The sequence below is a fragment of the Bos indicus genome, chromosome 11, assembly GCF_029378745.1.
Source record: "Bos indicus isolate NIAB-ARS_2022 breed Sahiwal x Tharparkar chromosome 11, NIAB-ARS_B.indTharparkar_mat_pri_1.0, whole genome shotgun sequence".
In the NCBI taxonomy this organism is placed as follows: domain Eukaryota; kingdom Metazoa; phylum Chordata; class Mammalia; order Artiodactyla; family Bovidae; genus Bos; species Bos indicus.
In genome coordinates, this window is record NC_091770.1 from 14879860 (window position 1) to 14901899 (window position 22040).

General features: G+C 41.3%; 1 protein-coding gene across 8 annotated transcripts in view; it reads left to right on the forward strand.

Annotated features, from left to right (window-relative positions):
* The first annotated feature begins 9132 nt into the window (after nucleotides 1-9132).
* The window catches only part of BIRC6 (baculoviral IAP repeat containing 6), a 213305-nt gene continuing 200397 nt past the window's right edge, over nucleotides 9133-22040 (forward strand). For 4 of the 8 annotated variants that reach the window (XM_070798079.1, XM_070798084.1, XM_070798082.1 and 1 more), the window contains exon 1: nucleotides 9138-9566. In XM_070798079.1, coding sequence (XP_070654180.1) covers nucleotides 9242-9566 — 325 coding nt within the window. In that variant the 5' untranslated portion in view covers nucleotides 9138-9241. Of the gene's footprint in view, nucleotides 9567-22040 lie in introns of all 8 variants that reach the window. The other 4 variants (XM_070798081.1, XM_070798080.1, XM_070798083.1 and 1 more) reach the window with 2 other exon arrangements.

The window sequence follows — 22040 nt, forward strand, 5'->3', positions numbered from 1 at the left end:
CTGCACAACTTGCTGAATCTTAGTTCCCTGGTTGGGGATTGAACCCAGGCTTCACCAGTGAAAGCTCTGAGTCCTAAACACTGGGCTGCCAGGAAATTCTGATACCTATCTCTTTGTTCTGTTGTTTCTTTTATCTTTATAGTGCCAAGTATGTAGCAAGTGCTTAATAAATACCTAACACAGTGCCTGGACCATAATAAATTCTCAATAAAATGTTCACAAAATATTATTAGGAAGGGAAATCAGATCATGTATGAAAGTAAGGAGAAAGCAAATGAACTTTCCAGGTACTTTTATTCCACTTCCATTGAGTTCTTGCTGTTTTTTTTGTTAATGACTTTTCCTTTAATCTCAAGCTTCAATCCTATGGTTACCCTTATCATATCTGTGACTCCTGAAGGTGTCTATTCTTAATCCAGCAGCCTGGTGAACTATTTTTTATTGTTGCCTGAAAGTGTCAAAAGTAGGTGGATGATCAGGTATCCAAAGCTTTCAAATAAATGCCATATTGAGCTTTTCTCCAGAGATGATGACTTGTCACACCAAAAAGGCATTAGGCTTTTCCATATGATTATTCTATATCAAATTCAGAAACTGGAAGATGTTCAACATACTTTACTTCCTGTGAGTGTGGTCTGACCAAAAAAGGAAGAATTGAACCTATGAAAAAACAGGGGGTTCCCCTGACTCTTGTTTCTGATCTTCTAGCTCTTTGATTCTCAAAATATGGTCTAGCATCACTGGCATTGGCCAAGAGTAGGAACTTCTTAAATGCAGAATATAAGTTCCCAACCCCAAGAATCTATATTTTAATAAGTTGCCTGGGGCTTGAAAAACTTAAGAACATAGTGTAAACAGGTACCCACTTCAGAATGGGAAGAGACTCTGTAGTCCAAAGGTTTCTAAATGTCCTTGGTACCAGAATCCTGTGAGACACTTGTCTAAAAAATATGGATTCCATTGAGAGTTTAATTTTTTAGGCTTAGGATGGGGCTCCAGAATGACTCTGATGCCACCAACACATAAAATGACATTTGGAAACTGCTGATTTTGTGCAGCTTTATAATTTCACGCAGGAGGTGACTGAGTTAGGAAGCTTTAGCAGCTTGCCTTTAGTCACTAGATAGTGATAAAGCTGCACTGGAAAAGAATTCTTTTGGAGGGAGATTACAAGTGTTTACTTTTATTTTTTTCATTCTGGTATTTTTAAAATATTTTATTATGAAAAGTTTCAAGCATACAGAAAATTTGATAGAATTTTCACAGTAAACATCTGTATACTGACAGCTTATATTCCACCATTAACATTACTATCCTTGCTTTATCACATATATATTCACTTCATTTCATTCCTCTATTCATCCATCCCCCCTCTATCTTTTTTAATGTATTTCAAAGTAAACTGCACATATCAGTATAATCTCCCAAACACTGCATCATGTATATAAGATAATTTGTTTGACTTCTCATCTTTTCACTGTGTCACACGTTTTTCATAGGAAGGGCAAGAATGTTATGAGGATAGCAGAAGTGAGAAAAACAGTAAAAACATGTAAAAGAAGGAAAGCAGGAAACACTGGTGATTAAGGATGATTACCTCCAATTTCTGAAGTACAGAAAACCTCACACAAATCTAGTAAGTTTATGCAAATTATTACAGAGAGTAATTTAAAAAACAGTACCCCCTAGATATGTATTAACTTCATGAAGATTGATCTTTGGCACTAACTCAATATTAGGAGCTGCCATGCTATTGTTCCCTGTGACAACACTTCCCTCTTAGAAATCATGATATTCACGTCCCAAATATACACATCCTGTAACAGCCCTAGCTCTGGCGTCTTTCCGGCACACTAGGATACCACTAATATGAAACGAAACTGAATGTGGAATAAGCAGGGAGACTAATCCCTTCCCAGTGATGAGAAACAAATGTGGACTATGTTTCTCTTTTGTCCTGACAGTAAATTTTTTTATTTAAAAAACTGATAAAATACACATAACAAAAATTTACTATTTTGACCATTTTAAAAACTTAATAGGTTTTAGATTTTAGAACAGTTTCAGATTTACAGAAAAATTAGCAGATTGTACAGAGAAATCCCATATACCTGTTACCCTGCACTCAGTTCCCTTATGATTGCTTCAGCATGGCATATGTTACAGTTATTGAATCAATAGTGATACATAATTATTAACCCATGTAGCCCATAGCTTACATTCAAGTTCCCTATTTGTGTTGTACAGCTGTGTGAGTTTTGACAAATGGGTAATGTCATGTATCTGTTATTACAGAATCACACAGGATAGTTTCACTGCCTAAAAATCCAGTCCTCCATCTATTCATTGCTTCTCCCTCCCTATTACCTAGTGGCAACCACTGATCTTTTTACTGTGTCTGCAGTTTTTCCTTTTCAATAATGTTGTATGGTTGGAATTATACAGTAGAAGGCCTTTTCAGTTTGGTTTCTTTTACTTGGACATATGCATTTATGCACTGGTCATAGAAAACACCCTCTTGCAACAACACAAGAGAAGCCTCTGCACGTGGACATCACCAGATGGTCAACACCGAAATCAGATTGATTATATTCTTTGCAGCCAAAAATGGAGAAGCTCTCAGTCAGCAAAAACAAGACCAGGAGCTGACTATTGCTCAGATCATGAACTCCTTATTGCCAAATTCAGACTTAAATTGAAGAAAGTGGAGAAAACCACTAGACCATTCAGGCATGACCTAAATCAAATCCCTTATGATTATACAGTGTAAGTGAGAAATAGATTTAATGGACTAGATCTGATAGACAGAGTGCCTGATGAAGTATGGACAGAGGTTCATGACATTGTACAGAAGACAGGGATCAAGACCATCCCCATGGAAAAAAAATGCAAAAAAGCAAAATGGCTGTCTGAGGAGGCCTTACAAATAGCTGTGAAAAGAAGAGAAGCAAAAAGCAAAGGAGAAAATGAAAGATATAAGCATCTGAATGCAGAGTTCCAAAGAATAGCAAGAAAAGATAAGAAAGCCTTCCTCAGCGATCAATGCAAAGAAATAGAGGAAAACAACAGGATGGGAAAGACTAGAGATCTCTTCAGGAAAATTAGAGATACGAAGGGAACATTTCATGCAAAGATGGGCTCAATAAAGGACAGAAATGGTATGGACCTAACAGAAGCAGAAGATATTAAGAAGAGGTGGCAAGAATACACAGAAGAACTGTACAAAAAAGATCTTCACGACCAAGATAATCACGATGGTGTGATCACTGACCTAGAGCCAGACATCCTGGAATGTGAGGTCAGGTGGGCCTTAGAAAGCATCACTACAAACAAAGCTAGTGGAGGTGATGGAATCCCAGTTGAGCTATTTCAAATCCTAAAAGATGATGCTGTGAAAGTGCTGCACTCAATATGCCAGCAAATTTGGAAAACTCAGCAGTGGCCACAGGACTAGAAAAGGTCAGGTTTCATTCCAATCCCAAAGAAAGGCAATGCCAAAGAATGCTCAAAACTGCTGCACAATTGCACTCATCTCACACGCTAGTAAAGTAATGCTCAAAATTCTCCAAGCCAGGCTTCAGCAATATGTGAACTGTGAACTTCCAGATGTTCAAGTTGGTTTTAGAAAAGGCAGAGGAACCAGAGATCAAATTGCCAACATCCACTGGATCATGGAAAAAGCAAGAGAGTTCCAGAAAAACACCTATTTCTGCTTTATTGACTATGCCAAAGCCTTTGACTGTGTGGATCACAATAAACTGTGGAAAATTCTGAAAGAGATGGGAATACCAGACCACCTGACCTGCCTCTTGAGAAACCTATATGCAGGTCAGGAAGCAACAGTTAGAACTGGACATGGAACAACAGACTGGTTCCAGATAGGAAAAGGAGTACGTCAAGGCTGTATATTGTCACCCTGCTTATTTAACTTCTATGCAGAGTACATCATGAGAAACGCTGGACTGGAAGAAACACAAGCTGGAATCAAGATTGCCGGGAGAAATATCAGCAACCTCAGATATGCAGATGACACCACCCTTATGGCAGAAAGTGAAGAATTAAAGAACCTCTTGATGAAAGTGAAAGAGGAGAGTGAAAAAGTTGGCTTAAAACTCAACATTCAGAAAACCAAGATAAGGGCATCCAGTCCCATCACTTCATGGCAAATAGATGGGGAAACAGTGGAAACAGTGGCTGACTTTATTTTTCTGGGCTCCAAAATCATTGCAGATTGTGATTGCAGCCATGAAATTATAAGATGCTTAGTCCTTGGAAGGAAAGTTATGACAAACCTAGATAGCGTATTGAAAAGCAGAGACATTATTTTGCCGACAAAGGTCCGTCTAGTCAAGGCTATGGTTTTTCCAGTGGTCATGTATGGGTGTGAGAGTTGGACTGTGAAGAAGGCTGAGTGCCGAAGAATTGATGCTTTTGAACTGTGGTGTTGGAGAAGACTCTTGAGAGTCCCTTGGACTGCAAGGTGATCCAACCAGTCCATCTTAAAGGAGATCCTTCCTGGGTGTTCATTGGTAGGAGTGATGTTGAAGCTGAAACTCCAATACTTTGGCTACTTGAGTATACTCATACCTGAGTATGAGTCAGTGAAGAGCTGACTCATTTGAAAAGACCCTGACGCTGGGAAAGATTGAGGGCAGGAGGAGAAGGGGATAACAGAGGATGAGATGGTTGGATGGTATCACTGACTCAATGGACAGTGATTTGGGTGGACTCTGGGATTTGGTGATGGACAGGGATGCCTGATGTGCTGTGGTTCATGGGGTCACAAAGAGTTGGACAAGACAGAGCGACTAAACTGAACTGAAGTGAATAGGTGTGTGCTGCTGCTGCTGCTAAGTCGCTTCAGTCGTGTCCGACTCTGTGCGACCTCATAGACGGCAGCCCACCAGGCTCCCCCGTCCCTGGGATTCTCTAGACAAGAACACTGGAGTGGGTTGCCATTTCCTTCTCCAATGCATGAAAGTGAAAAGTGAAAGTGAAGTCACTCAGTCGTGTCTGACTCTTAGCGACCCCATGGACTGTAGCCCACTAGGCTCCTCCATCCATGGCATTTTCCAGGCAAGCATACTGGAGTGGGGTGCCATTGTAGTGGTACCATATTAACCATTTTAAAGTTCATAGTGCAGTAGCATTAAGTACATTCACATTATTGTGCTACCATCACCAAAAAACTGTTTTCATCTAGTATGACTAAAACTCTGTACCCAGTAAACAGCTCCCCAGTCCCTTCTTCAGCCTCTGTGACCGCCATCACACTGTCTCTAAGAATTTAAATACTCTTAAAGTACCTCATGTAAGTGAAATCATACAGCATTTGTCTTTGTTTTATCTTTAACTGATGATTGCTTTACTATATTGGTTTGATTTCTGTCGTACGGTATTTGTCTTTTTGTGACTGCCTTATTTCGCTGAGCATAATGCCCTCAAGTTACAGCTATGTTGTGGCATGAGTAAGAATTTCTTTCCAAAGTTTGATTATATATTTCTTATTCACATATTACTTATACAGTCATCAGACATCTGCCATTGGTGAACACTTTGGGTGTCTAGCACACACTAGCTATTGGGACTAATACTGCTATGAACATGGGTGTACAAATGTCTTTGAGAGCCTGCTTTGAGTTTTTTTTAGTATGTGCCCAAAAGTAGAACTGCTGGATCATTCTGTAATTCTATTTTTAATTTTTTGAGGAACAGCCATACTATTTTCCACAGCAGCTGTACCATTTTACATTCCTAGCAATAGTGCACAAGGGTTTAAATTTCTCCACATCCTTATCAACGTCTATCTGTGTTTTTTTATTTTTTGTTTTGTTTTGATGGTAGCCATCCTAATGAATGTGAATTGGTATCTCACTGTGGTTTTGTGCTGAGAGTGAATTTTAGTGACATGTATACTGGCTGTCAATATCAGGCCAGATAGAAAGAGCTCCTCGGAGATCAGCCTTTCTGTTAGAAATCATTAGAACTTCAGAGTACTCTGCTTTGGGACTAAGCAAATCTCCCTGTAAACTTCAACAGAGAAGTTAATTAATTGGGCATTAGGCTGTTGATTTCTGTTTTGTTTTGTTTTTTTTTTAAAGATTTGTTATCCTTCCCCAGGGGATCTTGCTGCCCAGGCATCTCCTGCACTGGCACGTGAATTCTTGACCACTAGCACCCCCTGGGCAGCCCCTGCACTGACGGCAGTGGTCACCATTTTCAGGCATTACAGCCTAAGCTGATCACCTGAAAGAAAGCAGAACTGCGGTATACCAGAAACCTCTGTTAGAAGCAGTTCTTGACTGTGGGTGTACCTTGACTGTGGTCTTTCTCTTCTTGAAAATCCTTTTCTACCTTAAAGCCTTATCATTGCTGTTCTGTGTGGGGGTGTTCAGATAACCACAGTGTGATCCTTTCTCCAGGAAATGTCCTGAAGTTAAGTTTCTGTGCTCAGAGTATAGAGTTTTCTCGTACCAGTTGGATACTATTGCTTTCTCAGCCTCACTCTTGAAATGTTGTAACTCGCACAGTTCTTTAACCAGAATCATTGTTAACGTCTTCCTCATTCGGTCTGCCCCTTTCTGAGCTGTATTGTTGTTCTGAGTGTTCTCGTATAAAAGCCTGGTCAGCAGTGATGATGCAGCCCAGAGCAGCGGAAATTTTTTCTTTATTTTTAACTTTGAACTTTTAATTTTGTATTGGGATAGAGCAGATTAACAATGTTGTGATAGTTTCAGGTGAAAATTGAAGGGGCTCAGCCAGACATATACATGTATCCGTTCTCCCCCAAACCCTGCTCCATCCAGGCTGGTACATAACATTGAGCAGAATTCCCCACAGTAGGTCTTTGTTTTTTTAAAAAATAAAAAAATAAATAAATAAAGATTTGTTATCAAAGTTTTTTTTCTTCCCTAAATTCAGATTCCCTTATATATTAAACATTTGTTTTATGCAGTTTTGTATATCACTTAAGTGTGTGTGTGTGTGTGTGTGTGTGTGTGTGTGTGTGTATTGTGAGTTTTACTGGAGTATGTTATACATATGTTGCAATTCAGCCATCCAGACTCCCTCTAGTACTTAACAGGAAATATTCAGGGACAGTGTTTGCTCTGTAAGCTCCAGAATCAGTTTTAGCCCTCTCTCTGTTCCTATGTGGCTCCATACAGGCCTCCACTCAGTTAGAGCCCATGGTTACTCCTCTGCCAGTCATCATCTTGCAGTTCTAGGGAGGCTGTCTCAATTAGATCTCAGCCTCTATTCCTCCTACTACAGGCTGGTTCTGAACCATCAGTGGCTGCACAAGGGAAAGAGGGCAGGTGGGGGTGAGAAACTCTGCTTTCTCTCTTTCTATGCCTTTTATTTCTTTTTCTTGCCTTGTTACAGTAACTTACTATTAAGTTCCAGATCTTCCAGATACTGTGTTAAAAAGGACTGATGAAGTGGATGTCCTTGACTTGCCCCTGATTTTAGAGGGAAAGATGTCAAGTCTTTTATTGTTAAGTATGCTGTTAGCTGTAGGGTTTTTTGCGGATGCTTTTTTCAAGTTGGGGAAATTTCCCTCTATTTTTAGTTTGCTGAGAGGCTTTTTCCCCTTGAATGGATGTTGGATTTTTATCAAATGCCTTTTCTGTATCAATAAGACTGGTTTTTTGAATCCACATCTCTGATTCCAGCAAATTCTTCCTGGAATGATTGTGAGAATTTTTACTTTAGGTGATTACCACCTATGCCCAAAATGGTTGGGTTGGAGGCCCTCAGAAGGCTACCACTTCAAAACGAAAGAGCCATGAAAATCAGTACATCTTTAGTGTCCAGAGTATTTGCTCTCAACTCTACAAGCAGAAGGACATCAGTAACACAGCTGATATTAAACTTCACTCAGTCTTGCCCAGTTTCATTTTCATGATCAATTCTAGGAATCTTACCCTGGATCCTGAAACACTTCACTATAGTTTGAAGTCTCAGCCAGTGCTCAAGCAAAAGTCCACTCAGAAAAACAAGCAACAAGCTACACTAAGGATTGTTGTTTGAAACACTGGTTTTGGAGGGTTCTGTGTTTATATGAGTTTGTGAAATGTTGGTAAAAGGAGGTTAAAGAGTATTCTTTGTCATAGGAGGTCTCAGAGCTTTAGATAAACTAATATGTATGATAAATCTCCCAATAGAAGAAATACAGGAGGCTTGCTTTCCCAAATTTTTTGATTATGGAAGTGTTGTATTTCAGAACATCTGAGTAATGAGCTTTGGAGAAAGTTGGTTTACAGGTGAAAGAAATCTAGATTCACAGAATTTTTTTTTTTTTTATCCCAACCAAAATATTTAACATAGTCAAACACCCAAAAAACTATGCCTTTTATCCAACACCGTACAACATTAAAGTATATTAAGTTTAAATTTAGCATTCAGGTTACTAGTTTGTTTTCCCTACCAAGAAGATGGGGGTCCTGATTTGCAGTAGAAGCCTACTCAGAGGAACCTTTTAAGATTAATGGAAAAGTTTGGTCCAAAATGGGTCTTGAGAAGAGAAAAATCTTCGAAATGATAGCTTTTACAGTTTCAGCTTGTGTTCTGAGACTTAAAAAACTGTTTTGGAAGGACACCCCCAGCTACATTTAGACTGGTCCTTTGGTTTAACAATTAATTTGGGAACGGGTGGGGCGTTGTAATACGCGTGCGTTTGGGGAGGTCGTTCGGTTTCACCAAATCCAGACTAGAAGTTTTTCAGATTGCTCAGCACAGGCCCAGACAGGAGGTCTCCTTTGGGCCACAGCCCAACAGCTGCACCGCGCGTGCTGGGAACCGTCCAGGCAGAGGTGGAACCGCAGCAAGGGGCCTCAAGGCGTCTCAGCCAAGTCACACCGTCCGGGGTCCCCGCCTAGCGGAAATACACATCCCAAACCCCTGCTCTCCACCCACCCACCCCCGCCCCCCGGTCCGGATTAGGGGAGCTGGGCGGAGTCCAGGCAGCGGCCACTCCCCGGGCTCGGAAAAAAAACTGGGACGTTACGGACACAGAGCTGGCTGGGCCAGCAGCGCGTGGCACGCGCTCTCCCTCCCGCGCATGCTCCGGCCGGCCGCCTCCGGTCCCATCCCGGGTCCCGCCTCTCTCGCTCTCTTTCCCCCTCCCCCGCCAGCCTCCCTCCGAGCTTGGCCCCTCCGGGCGCGCGGCCGACGTCCCAGTTGCGTGCCGGCGCCTGACTTCACTTCCGGCTAACGCGCGCTGCTTGCCCCCTGGCCCCGGATGGTGACTGGTGGTGGTGCTGCACCTCCCGGGACTGTCACTGAGCCGCTTCCCAGTGTGATTGTGCTGAGCGCAGGCCGGAAGATGGCGGCTGCGGCTGCGGCGGCCTCTGGCCCGGGCTGCTCCTCGGCGGCGGGGGCGGGAGCGGCCGGGGTCTCCGAGTGGCTGGTGCTGCGGGACGGCTGCATGCGCTGCGACGCCGACGGGCTGCACAGCCTCTCCTACCACCCGGCGCTGAACGCCATCCTGGCCGTGACCAGTCGCGGGACCATCAAAGTCATCGACGGCACCTCAGGGGCCACCCTGCAGGCCTCGGCGCTCAGCGGTGAGTGTGCGGCAACGCCGGGCGGGGGCCGGGCCCGCCGCGGGAGGAGCCGGGCCCCGGGATGCCGGGGAAGGAAGCCGCCCAGCCCCGGGGCTCGGCCTCCGGAGGAGGGGAGCGGCGGAAGGCAGGGCTGGGGGCTCAGGCCTGGCTGTGAAGGGAGGCCGGGAAGCTGATGGAGGAGGACCGTAGAAGTTGGCTATTTCAGCGGCTGCAGCTGGGAAGGAAAGACGGGCGAGACGGGGAGTGGTGGGAGTTGCCTTTCGGGCTTTGAGCGTCCGGTGTGGGTTGGTCCTCTTGGAGACGTGAGGAGGCCTAAGAGCTCGGCACCGGAGAAGCCCAGGCTCCGGGTTAGGTCCTGGAGAGGGTGTCGGTACAGTTTCTGTTAGAAAGCGAAAGGGTTGCAGGGTTGGTCCGGACTTGAGAGGCCGGTGGCCAGAGGCAAGCGTCCGAGCCGGCATCCAAGCCCTCGCCTCTTGTGGAGAGAGGAGGATCCGCGTCTGTTCCTGGGACCCGCAGGTGCTGGGATGTACGGCAGGCTTCGCGCCCAGCGTGGGGGTTGGGTGGGCCTGGAGTGGGGGCGGGGAGGGAAGTAGGAGGGCCGGCTGCCTGAACTGTTCCGTCGACCGCTTTAGGGCTCGGGCGGACGCCGTGGAAGACTGGCCCTTGTTCCCCGGCTCGGGGCTTCCGCCTTCTACCCCCCAGGGATGAGAAACTCAGCACCTGCGGTGTATGAGCTGTAGATTCCTTTGGGTTCATAATGAGGTGAAACTTCCGGCGTTCTCTGCTGGTTTTACCACTGCGAGCCAAGAGTTGGGATAAGGGGGAAATGTGTGAGGCTCAGCGGTGGAGGAGACCAGTTCTGGCTGTTGTAAACCTTAGTCCAGGACGGGACTTTGAGTATGAGAGAGGTGAACGCTCGATGGGCTGTAGTAGAGTGTTTTGGAGTTGTCCTGGCAAGGTTAAGTTTGGGTGAATTGACATTTCATTTGCGGTTGAATGATGAGTGGCTTAATTTAGATGTTACAAATCGAGACTGAAAAGTTAGTATTCGAGTTAGACTCCTGCACAGAGTGTAATGTACATAACTGTCCGCATTTAGCCAAGTGGAAGTAGTTACGTGGTTTTACCTATTCACTTGTATTCTAACAGAGCCAAGTAAGGTGGTTATTCTGATTTACTGTTAGGCATTTAAGAGTAAATGGCAATTTAGGGATACAGAGTTAAAGGATTTAATTTTTGTTGATGTGAGCTTTGTGAAAGAAATGGATTTGGATAGCTATAGAAAATAAATCTGAAACACATCTAAAATATACCCAAGAGAAAGTTTGTATTGTAGCCTTGTGATTTTTCTTTTCTTGGCTTAGGCAAAGTACAAATGTGGTGTCCCAGATGTAGCAATGAGCATTCGCTGCAACTTGGGCATAACAGCTTGTCTCTCTGTATGGGAGGGTACTTCTCATTAATAGTTGGATTTCTTTCTTCTTAAACTCACTTAAATATATTTCACATCTGAAAAGGTATCAAGAACAATTGTGACAGACAACCATGTATTCCAGACTCAAAAAAACATTACAAACAGTGTTGAAGTTTTCTGTGTCCCTTCTGGATTGCATTCTTCCTGTTCTCTCTTTATACATGTCTTTATGTATTTTAGTATATACCTTTATGTTTAAACAGTATCTATTGGTGTCTTTCATGATTTTAAACTTTTAATAAGTAGTATCACAGTGTATGTATTTCTATTTCTATAAAAAATCTTATTAACAAAAGTCTTAAAATGTTTTCAATAGAAAGAGGACTCTTTAAGGGGTGTTTTTGTGTCTGGAGGCTGTGTTTCAGAAAGGTTATATGTGCCAGAGTTAGTTATAAATGATTGGGGAAATTGGATGTAAATGAATGTGCCTGTTCATGAAAAGGGAAGAAAACAGTCACTCACATGGTAGATTGCTAAAGGGGAGGGCTTTGGGTACATAATAAAAGTATAAAGGTAAATACATAAACTACAGCACTGATTGCAGTTCATGGGGTTGCAAAGAGTCAGATACGACTGAGCGACTGAACTGAACAGAACTGAACAGCACTGATTTGAGATAACTTAGTTGAGGTAGGTTGGAACATTTAATTGGGAAGTATGGAAATGGATACAGTAGTGGATGGACGTGCATTGAGAATTGAGTAGTATGTGATTAGAATTATGTAGAAGAGTTTATGGCAAAACAAGGATTATAAAGCAGGTTTAAAAGTAACAATGGAAAAATTCAGAAATGTTTTCATATATGAGAAACGCGGTTGATTAATAATAATGATCAGAAGTCGTATAGGGTCCTGTATGTGTCATGTCTTCAGATGATTGGCCAAGGAATGAGGGATTTTATGTTTTGCCTTGAACATGCAAGTACTTGGTAGGTTTGCTTTTATTGGTGAATAGAGGGTGACAGTTCTGTCAGTAGAATGGGGAGAAGGTGCCATTAGTAACCATGGTCCTAACATGACCCATCTTTCCAGTTCTTGGGCAGTGAGCCACCTACTTTTCTACCCCCAGAGGAAAGACATCTTTGGGTAAGGGGATATGGAGTGATGTAACCATATAGAGCTTTATTGGGTGACAGTGTAGTCTTATGGATGGGTTCAGTTTATGGGGTTATGGGTAGCCTATTGGTGTAGATTGGAAATCGAAAAATGAGCAGGACTTGTATGTATATGTATTCACTTGTATGGCAATGATGGTGAACTTTTTATTGTATTTTTTAATTAATTTTAATTGGAGGCTAATTACTTTACAGTATTGTGGTGATTTTTGGCATACATCAACGTGAATCAGCCATGGGTGTACACGTGTTCTCCGACCTGAACCCCCCTCCCACCCCCCTCCCCATCCCGTCCCTCAGGGCCATCCCAGTGCACCAGCCCTGAGCACCCTGTCTCTTGCATCGAACCTGGACTGGCGATCTGTTTCACGTATGATAATATATATGTTTCAGTGCTATTCTCTCAAATCATCCCACCCTTGCCTTCTCCCACCGAGTCCAAAAGTCTGTTCTTTACATCTTGTGTCTCTTCTGCTGTCTCGCATATAGGGCCATCGTTACCATCTTTCTAAATTCCATATATATGCGTTGATATACTGTATTGGTGTTTTTCTTTCTGACTGACTTCTCTCTGTATAATAGGCTCCAGTTTCAGTGATGGTGAATTTTTAACTACCACTGTTGACTACTGTATATCTTCAAACTATGTGTCTCTCACATAAAATATTTATAAATACATTTTTCATTAGACTAAGGGTCATCAGTATATACTTAGGCAAGTATTTGCTCCGTGTTAGTGTTTTCACAAGTGTGTTAGTTGCTCAGTTGTGTCTGACTCTTTGCGACCCCATGGACCGTAGCCCACCAGACCCCTCCGTCCATGGAATTCTCCAGGCAAGAATACGGAAGTGGGTGGCCATTTCCTTCTCCAGGGGTTCTTCCCAACCCAGGGTTAAGGTTTATGAATGTGACTTTCAGTTACCTCCATGATCTGGCTTTTACCTGTCTTTCTAGTCTTGTCTCACCACTTTGTTCTGTGAAACTGGTTCATTTAATTTTTCTTCCCAACTGCAGTAATTTTACTCCTTCTTGGAATTCACCAATTCTCTCCAGAAAATTAGATGAATCTTACCCCTGTTTCAGGACCTAGAGCATATCTGTAACTTACTAATTCTTTTTGCCCGAAGTAAGCCACCGAACCCCTAAGCACATCGTCCTATTAATGCCTATTTTAGTAATTTGACAACTTAGCTGTTTGTGATATGTTTCCTGTTTTGAACTATTTAAATTTCGTTTTATTTAGTTGTGTGTGAATATATGATGTCTGTTTAACTATATTTCAAACTCCTTGTGGGAAGGAGCCTGTCTACTTGTTTATATCTCCTCCACAGGACGCCTAGTACAATATTTAAATAAATATTTTTGATTTGCTGTATGTATACTAATGAGTTTGTTAAATGGATGCTTCTTTTTAACTGCTCAGTAAACACTTTCTTTGGCTTTGGGTTTTTTTCCTTTCTTTCATAAGTAGATTTTTTTTTTTAAAGAATCATTTCAGGTTCATAGTAAAACTGAGCAGAAAGTACAGAGTTCCCATATTACTCATGCCTCTATTCCCTTCATTGTCAACATCTGAGACCACACTGGTGTGTTTGTTACCGTCAGTGAACCTGCATTAATGCATCATTATCACCTAAAGTGCATAGTTTATATTCGTGTTCACCCTGTACATTCCATGGGTTCTGACTATATATGACATATTGGGGAATACAGTCTCATTAAAAAACCCTTACTCTGCCTATTCACCCCTCTCTCCTACTCTCTGACAACTATTGATCTTTTTATTGTCTCCACATAGTATGTAGCCTTTTCAGTATGGCTTCTTTCACGTAATAATACGAATTTAAGTTTCTTTTATGTCTTTCTGTAGCTTGATGGTTATTTCCTTTTAGCACTGAATAATATATTACATTGTCTGGATTTACCACAGTTTGTCCATTCACCTACTGAAGGGTATCTTGGTTGCTTCCAGTTTGTGACAGTTATGAATAAAGCTGCTATAAATACCTGGGTCTAGGCATTTGTGTGTGCAAAAGTTTTCAGGTAATTTGGGTAAATACCAAGTCCTCCATGACTGCTGGAGCCTATGGCAGCAGTATGTTTAGTTTTGTAATAAATTATCAAACTGTCTTCTACAGTGGCTGTACCATTTTGCATTTCCAGAAGCAACAAATAAGAGTTCCCGTTGCTTTACATCTTCATCAGCATTTGATATTGTTAGTGTTTTGAATTGCTGCTTTTCTAATAGGTGTGTAATGGTATCTCAGTGTTTTAATTTGTAATTCTCTAAAGAAGTATCAATAACCTCAGATATACAGATGACACCACCCTTATGGCAGAAAGTGAAGAGGAACTGAAAAGCCTGTTGATGAAAAGTGAAAGTGGAGAGTGAAAAAGTTGGCTTAAAGCTCAACATTCAGAAAACGAAGATCATGGCATCCGGTCCCATGAGTTCATGGGAAATAGATGGAGAAACAGTGGAAACAGTGTCAGACTTTATTTTTGGGGGCTCCAAAGTCACTGCAGATGGTGACTGCAGCCATGAAATTAAAAGACGCTTACTCCTTGGAAGAAAAGTTATGACCAACCTAGAGAGCATATTGAAAAGCACAGACATTACTTTGCCGACAAAGGTCCGTCTAGTCAAGGCTATGGTTTTTCCAGTGGTCGTGAGTTGGACTGTGAAGAAGGCTGAGTGCTGAAGAATTGATGCTTTTGAACTGTGGTGTTGGAGAAGACTCTTGAGAGTCCCTTGGACTGCAAGGAGATCCAACCAGTCCATTCTGAAGGAGATCAGCCCTGGGATTTCTTTGGAAGGAATGATGCTAAAGCTGAAACTCCAGTACTTTGGCCACCTCATGTGAAGAGTTGACTCATTGGAAAAGACTCTGATGCTGGGAGGGATTGGGGGCAGGAGGAGAAGGGGACGACAAAGGATGAGATGGCTGGATGGCATCACTGACTCGATGGACGTGAGTCTGAGTGAACTCTGGGAGTTGGTGATGGACAGGGAGGCCTGGCTTGCTGCGATTCATGGGGTTGCAAAAAGTCGGACACGACTGAGCGACTGAACTGAACTGAATTTGGTTGAAATGCAGCATCTTCCTGTAGATCTCAGTTTTTGGAAATTGTAAATGATACAAATCATTTCCTATTTCCTGATTAATTTGGGTACATGAAGCCTTCCTAGTCTTGGTTATAAACATGTTATAGAGTTGGGACTGCAACAGCCCTACAAGATAGTTGTCTTCTAGATGCATCTGAGTTCCTTGCATGTTAAGTCGCTTCAGTCATGTCTGACTCTTTGCGACCCCATGGACTGTAGCCCACCAGGCTTCTCTGTCCGTGGGACTCTCCAGGCAAGAATACTGGAGTGGGTTGCCATGCCCTCCTCCAGGGGATCTTCCTGACCCAGGAACAAACTCTGGTCTCTTAAGTCTCCTGCATTGGTATGTGGGCTCTTTATAGTAGCGTCATCTGGGAAGCCCGTCTGAGTTCTGTATAAAAATTTAATTCAGCAAATATCTTTGTGGGCTATGACTGTGTACTTGTCTCTGTTTCAGTTGACTGACTTTAGTAATACTACATGATGACATATGTCAAAGATTTGGTGTTTTATTAGCAAAACATTTTCTATAATTAGAGTGAATTAATATTCATGTTTGTTTGCTTTGTTTGTTTGTTTGTGTTTTTTGCCTCAATGCATGGCTTGTGGGATCTTAGTTCCTTGCCCAGGGATCAAACCCACACTCTCTGCATTGGAAGCGCTGAGTCTTAACCACTGGATCGCCAGGGAAGTCCCATGAATTAATAGTCTTAAAAAAGATTTTTCTGTGTTTTCAACATCCTCTATATTTACCCAAATTTTTACATTTGCCTCCCACATTTTCCTAACTGTTCAACGTGCAAAGATGGTTTTGCTCTAAGAAAGAATTTATTGTAGTCTTTGTTTTAGTAGTTTTAGACTTATTAATCAGAGGCAGTGTAAGAGATCAATTTCTGGAGCTAAATAGTTTGAGCTTTAGTCTTGGTACTGTTTGATCTTGAAGTGCATCAATAAAGTGAGCATTACAATGTTATCTACCTCATAAGATAGTTGTGAGAATTGAAGTGAGCTAATATATGTTAAACATTAGAACAGATACATAGTGCTCACTCATTAAGTCGAGTCTGACTCTTTTTGACCCTGTGAACTGTAGTAGCCTGCCAGCCTAGTCCATGGGATTTTCTAGGCAAGAATACTGGAGTGGGTTGTCATTTCCTCATCCAGGGTATATAGTATGTGCTCTGTAAATGTTCTTGTAGCAGTGGCCATTTGAAAGTTTGCTGATGTAGTAGATGTTTTTACTACAGGGATTCTGTTGAAATTGAAGTATTTTTTTCTTTCAGTTTTTCACATATGTGGAAATGGGACCAGTGAAATCTGAGAGAGATAAATATTAATATAGAGTAATGATTTTATATTACAAGAGAAATAAATTATGTAAGTTAATTCATTTTGGACTTGAAATTGTTAAAAGAGGCTGGTGATTTCATACATTGTTGAACATGTGGTAGGCATGGGGGCACAAAGTAAGGCAGCCTTTTTACTTTTGAATACATGCTTGGTGATACTTTCAGGTAAGCCATTTTAGCGTAAGTACTCTTAATAAAATATAGATATGCAGATTATGTGAGTTTAGAGAAGGGAGTTTGTTCAATCTGAGGGGAATAGAGAAGGCTTCTCAAAGGATGTTGCCTTTATGATCAGTTTGGGAAGATGAGATAGTGGGAGGGATATCCTAGGCTAGGGTACTTGTTTATACAGAGACAATTAGGTCTTTAAAAGCATATTAAATTCAGGGAAGTTTTGAGGGGAAGAGGAGTTGGGGTTGGATGGTTAGAGTTGAAGCTGAGAGATTGGGAAAGACAAGATCATAATACGTTTTGCTAAGAACTTTGGACTTGATGTCAATGGTAGGCAGCTTTTATAGGTTAAGACACAATCAGATTTTTTTGAAGAAAGATTCCAAGCTAATGCTCAGGTGTGAAAAGTGGCGAGAGCTGCATGTAAGTTAGTTTGAGAGGTGGAAACAATATAATTCGACGAATTTAGGGATGAGGGGAATTGACAAGGTGGCAATTACTCAGACTTAGGTTTCTACTTTGGGTGACTGGGTGAATGAATTAACCTGAATAGCAGTACAAGAAGGTATGGTGAGTAGCTTTTGTTGGCATATGCTGAGGAGCAAGGGGGACATAGTGATTTCAGTTACGTTAATTTTGAGGTTCTTGAAGGACATCCCGGAAGAGATGGCCAGGAGCCATTTGGAAATTCAACTTGAAGGTTTGGAAATAAATGAAGTGTGAAGATTTGGGAATACAGGTTTGGAAGGCATTGCCATTTATAGAGAAAGCCTAGTCTATGGTTAAGTATATTGGCTCCGGAGCCAGATTGAGTTTCAGTCTGTGATTCATCACTTATTAGCTGTGTCCCAAAGCAAGATGCTTAACTCCCTCTGCTCTTAATAATTAGTACCCAACTCATTTGGTTCTTGGAAAGATGTTAAGTAAATTGATACATGTAGATATTATTTGATCCACCATAAACACTCAATAAATGCTACCTTTTGTATTGGTGTTTTTAATTGCATCATTCATTTCAACAAGTGTTTGCCGTATGGGGATAATAAGATGAATTTTAAATCCACTCTTTCCCCAGTTTTGGAAAGCTGTCTAGAAGGGGTGACAGCTCAGCTGAGACTTGAAAGAAATGAAGTTGGCTAGGTAGAGGAAGTAGCATGAGCACAAGTAGGTGCATGAAGCAGGTAATATTTGTTATAAGCAGTTTAGTATTACAGTGCAAAGCATGAGGAAGGGAGTGATGGGAGAGACTGAGGATCTTGGACTTGGTTCTATGGGAGCTATGGCTGCATACTCTTATGTACAAGAACTCCCAGTTTATGGTAAAAAATGTAGGGCCCTATTACGATAGGTATGCTTTTAGCATTAATTGAGAAAATACAGCAAAAAGCTGCTACTTTTAAGTAGTTTTTATTGTAGATGTCTTATTATCTGTGTAATTTGAAAAATACTACAACACACATACTTTGAGCTTTCCTCATTGCTGGCTTAGCCTTGAAGTTTTTTTTTAATAGGGAAACAAATCAATTAACAGTCTTCTGCCTGTACTCCAGCTTCAGAAATTTTGTTGTTATTATCTCCTTGGTCTTTTTGTCTTTGTGGGCTTGTTTAATGCCCTCTTTAATTATTTCCTGTCTTTGCAGTAGGATTATAGGAGGAAGCAGAAGTAAATTGTATGTATTATGTCCTTGTTTAACTGGAAATCTGTAGTTATAACCATATGTAAGTTGTTGAACATTTGGAAATCTATCCTTAGGAATGTTCTCTATAACAATAGATAGAATGTAGACAACAATAGATTTCTGTAAAGTGAAAAAAAAAAAAGTGAAAGTGAAGTCGCTTAGTTGTGTCTGACTCCTTGTGACTCCATGGACTGTAGCCTACCAGGATCCTGTGTCCATGGGATTTCCAGGCAAGAGTACTGGAGTGGGTTGCCATTTCCTTGTCCAGGGGAATCCTCCCGACCCAAGGATTGAAACAGGGTCTCCCACATTGCAGGCAGACGCTTTACTGTCTGAGCCACCAGGGAAGCCCACACTGTAAAGGAGTATATAAAAATAGTGGGAAGGCGGGTGGGAAGTGCCTCTCTGATACGTGCAGTGCACTGCTCAGAGTCTCAGGCAAAAGGTCATTTGGCAAGACACTTCCTGGGTTACCATCTCTAAAATGGGCTAGTAATTCTTGCCCAGGCTACATTATTATGTGATATGATAATGAATGTAGACATTCTTTGTAGGTTGAACTTCATATGTGAGGGATACAACAGGGTTAGCCAAACTCTTTGGGTATAGAGAGGAGAAAATGGAGGTACAAATGACAAAAAGGATAAATTAATTGCTACATAAAGTTAATTGTTTGTGACAAGGGCAGTGCTCCTAGAAGAAATAATTGTGGTCTAGTGTGAGTATGTTAAATCAGGGATGTATTTTTAGAGGAGATAAATATTATGTTTACTTTTTACAGGAATTAATAGCAATATTGGGGCAAATGGAAGTGTCTTCTTTGAAATTTATTGTGGGCACCAGGAATTCAAATCTTTATGATTTGTTTCTATGCTTTTACTTTGATTTATGAAGTTGAAGAGAGACAAGGAAGGCTGGGGAGATAGTACAGGGCAGTGGTTCTCAGCCTTGGTTGCTCCTTAGAGTCATCAGGAGAGTTTTTAAAGACATACTCTGCTAGGGTTCTAGTATTCTAACTTAAGTGACCTGGAGTGGAACCCAAGGCCACTTAAATTTTTATTATTTTAATTTTTAAAGCTTTCTCAGTGATTTTAATGTGCAGGCCAGGTTTAGAGGTTTTAACTTCACATAGAACCCTAAATGAACAAATGTATTTCATATGCCTGGAATAAATGAGAGATTTTATTTCAATTGAATAGTATTCTATTGTTGTTTAGTCACTGTGTCTGACTCTTTTTTGACCCCATGACTGTAGCCTGCCAGGCTCCTCTGTCCATGGGATTTCCCAGCAAAGAATACTGGAGGGGGTTGCCATTTTCTTTTCTAGGGTATCTTCCCGACCCAGGAATCAAACCTGTATCTCCTGCATTGGCAGGTGAATTCTTTACCATTGAGCCACCAGGGAAGCCTCAATAGTATTTATTCTGTTTAGGCTTAATTTTTTTTTTTTTGGTAAGAAACACCTCCCAAGTTAGTTTCTTTGCTAATAAAACCTACCCCACAGTAAATTAAATTATAAGTGAAATACGCTTATAAGCAGAACGGTACCAAGGGCCAAATTCCTGTTGCTTTCTTTTGTACTTTTCTGATGTAATGCATTTTTGATTTTTTTTTTTTTAATCAGTTAAGTGCTATGATACTTTTCACCAAAATGCCACTGCAGCAGGGACCTACTACTGGGAGTATGAGGAGAGGAGAGGGGAAAAAGCAGCTGTAGAGGGCAGAAATGGCTGGGATTATCTACCAGATCAGCTGTTTCATGCCTAAAATGTCTTTGTTTTATGTTGTATTAAGAAAAAAACTAACTACTAGAATGTTACATTTTATCATATTAGAGCTTAGTGGGTTTTAAAAAATACATACTTTTATTAAATTATATGGCTTTGCGGGGTCTTTGTTGTCGAGTGGGCTTTTCTCTAGCTGTGGTGAGCAGAGGCTACTCTAGTTGTGGTATGCGGTCTTCTCATTGCGGTGGCTTCTCGTAGAGCGTGGGCTCCAGGGAATGCAGGCTTCAGTGGCTGTGACACTTGGCTCAGTAGTTGGGGCTCCCGGGCTCAGTAGTTGTGGTGCACAGGCTTAGTTGCTATGTGGGATCTTGTGGGACCAGGGATTGAACTTGTGTCTCCGGCATTGGCAGGTGGATTCCTTACCACTGAGCCAGCAGGGAAGCCCTAGAGCTTAGTTTTAATACGTTAAAAAGTTCTTCAAAACTATGAAAAATGATTCATTTATTCAAAAACATTGACTGTGTGTCAAAAACTTATTGTTTATCAACAAAATCCTTTCCTAGAGCTCTGGTTTAGTGAAAAGAGGTATATTACACATACATGCAGGTGATGGTAGACACTATAAGAAATCAAAACTGATACGAGATGGTGGTGGGTAAATTTGTACTGTGTGGTCTGGGGGGGAGTCTCTCTGAGAAGGCCCTTGAGCAGATCCTAATGATGTGAGAGAGCAGCAAGGCAGGTATCCAGGGGAAGTTTCTGTTGGCTTGTTACTGTAGTATGGGGAAACAGCTGGATGGATTTTCATCATATTTGGATGGAATTTCACTTGCACTGATTTAAAATGTAGATTCAATGAGGAGTGATGAGACTGGTGTGATTACTAGTCTCAGAGAAAGGTGCCATCTCTGTTAAACAAAATAATTTCAAATATGAGCTCCAAATAGAAATTCACAAGGGTACATGTTCCAATTGTAGAATTATATTGATTTGTAGCTGAGTTACTTCTCACATGGGCAACTTTCTGTAGCAACTGGAATTTATATACAGATGATAAGGATTTTTATGCAATATCAGATAGGGAAATTAGTCCCCAGACTTTACTTAATTATAGCCAGGTCAAAATCCTGAAGGAAGAATGTAATCTATATATTGAAGACTGGTTGAGAGATTTAACTGTGACAAATTTTCATATATATTGTTCAGTTTGTCACAGTTAATTGAATGAAACATATGAAAAGGGCCCCACAGTTTCTTGCAGGGAGTAGTAGTAAGTCCTTAATGATTGAGTCCTATCTATGGAAAGTTTTCAGTGGTGATTATGTTCTCCAAACTTTCTCAGTTGATGTCAGGTAACTTAAGATTATTTAAAATAAGTGGGAGAGAATTGGAACCTTAAATTCTGTATCTTTCAGAGAACCTCTTCCATGTTTAGGTAGATGTTGATTTTCCTGCCTGGAAAAATACTATCCCTGCTTTGTATTTTATCCATTTGCTACTTTTCCTTATGGCCTAGTCACCGAACTTTCCCAGATTTTCTTTGCACCAAGTTCTCTTATAGGAATACTCATTTTAACTTTCAATAATACAGTGTATTAGTAACTTTCGTTAAATGATTTTATTTTCAGTAACTTTAATAATACTTTAAAAGCTTTATAAGAGCTGAACTTTAATTTTGGGGTTCCTTGGTGGCTCAGTGGTAAAGAATCCGCCTGCCAGTGCAGGAGACGCGGGTTTGATCTCTGGGTTGGGAAGGTCCCTGGAGAAGGAATGGCACCCACTCCAGTATTCTTGCCTGGAGAATTCCATGGATGAGACATCTGGTGAGCTACAGTCCATGGGCTTGCAAAAAAG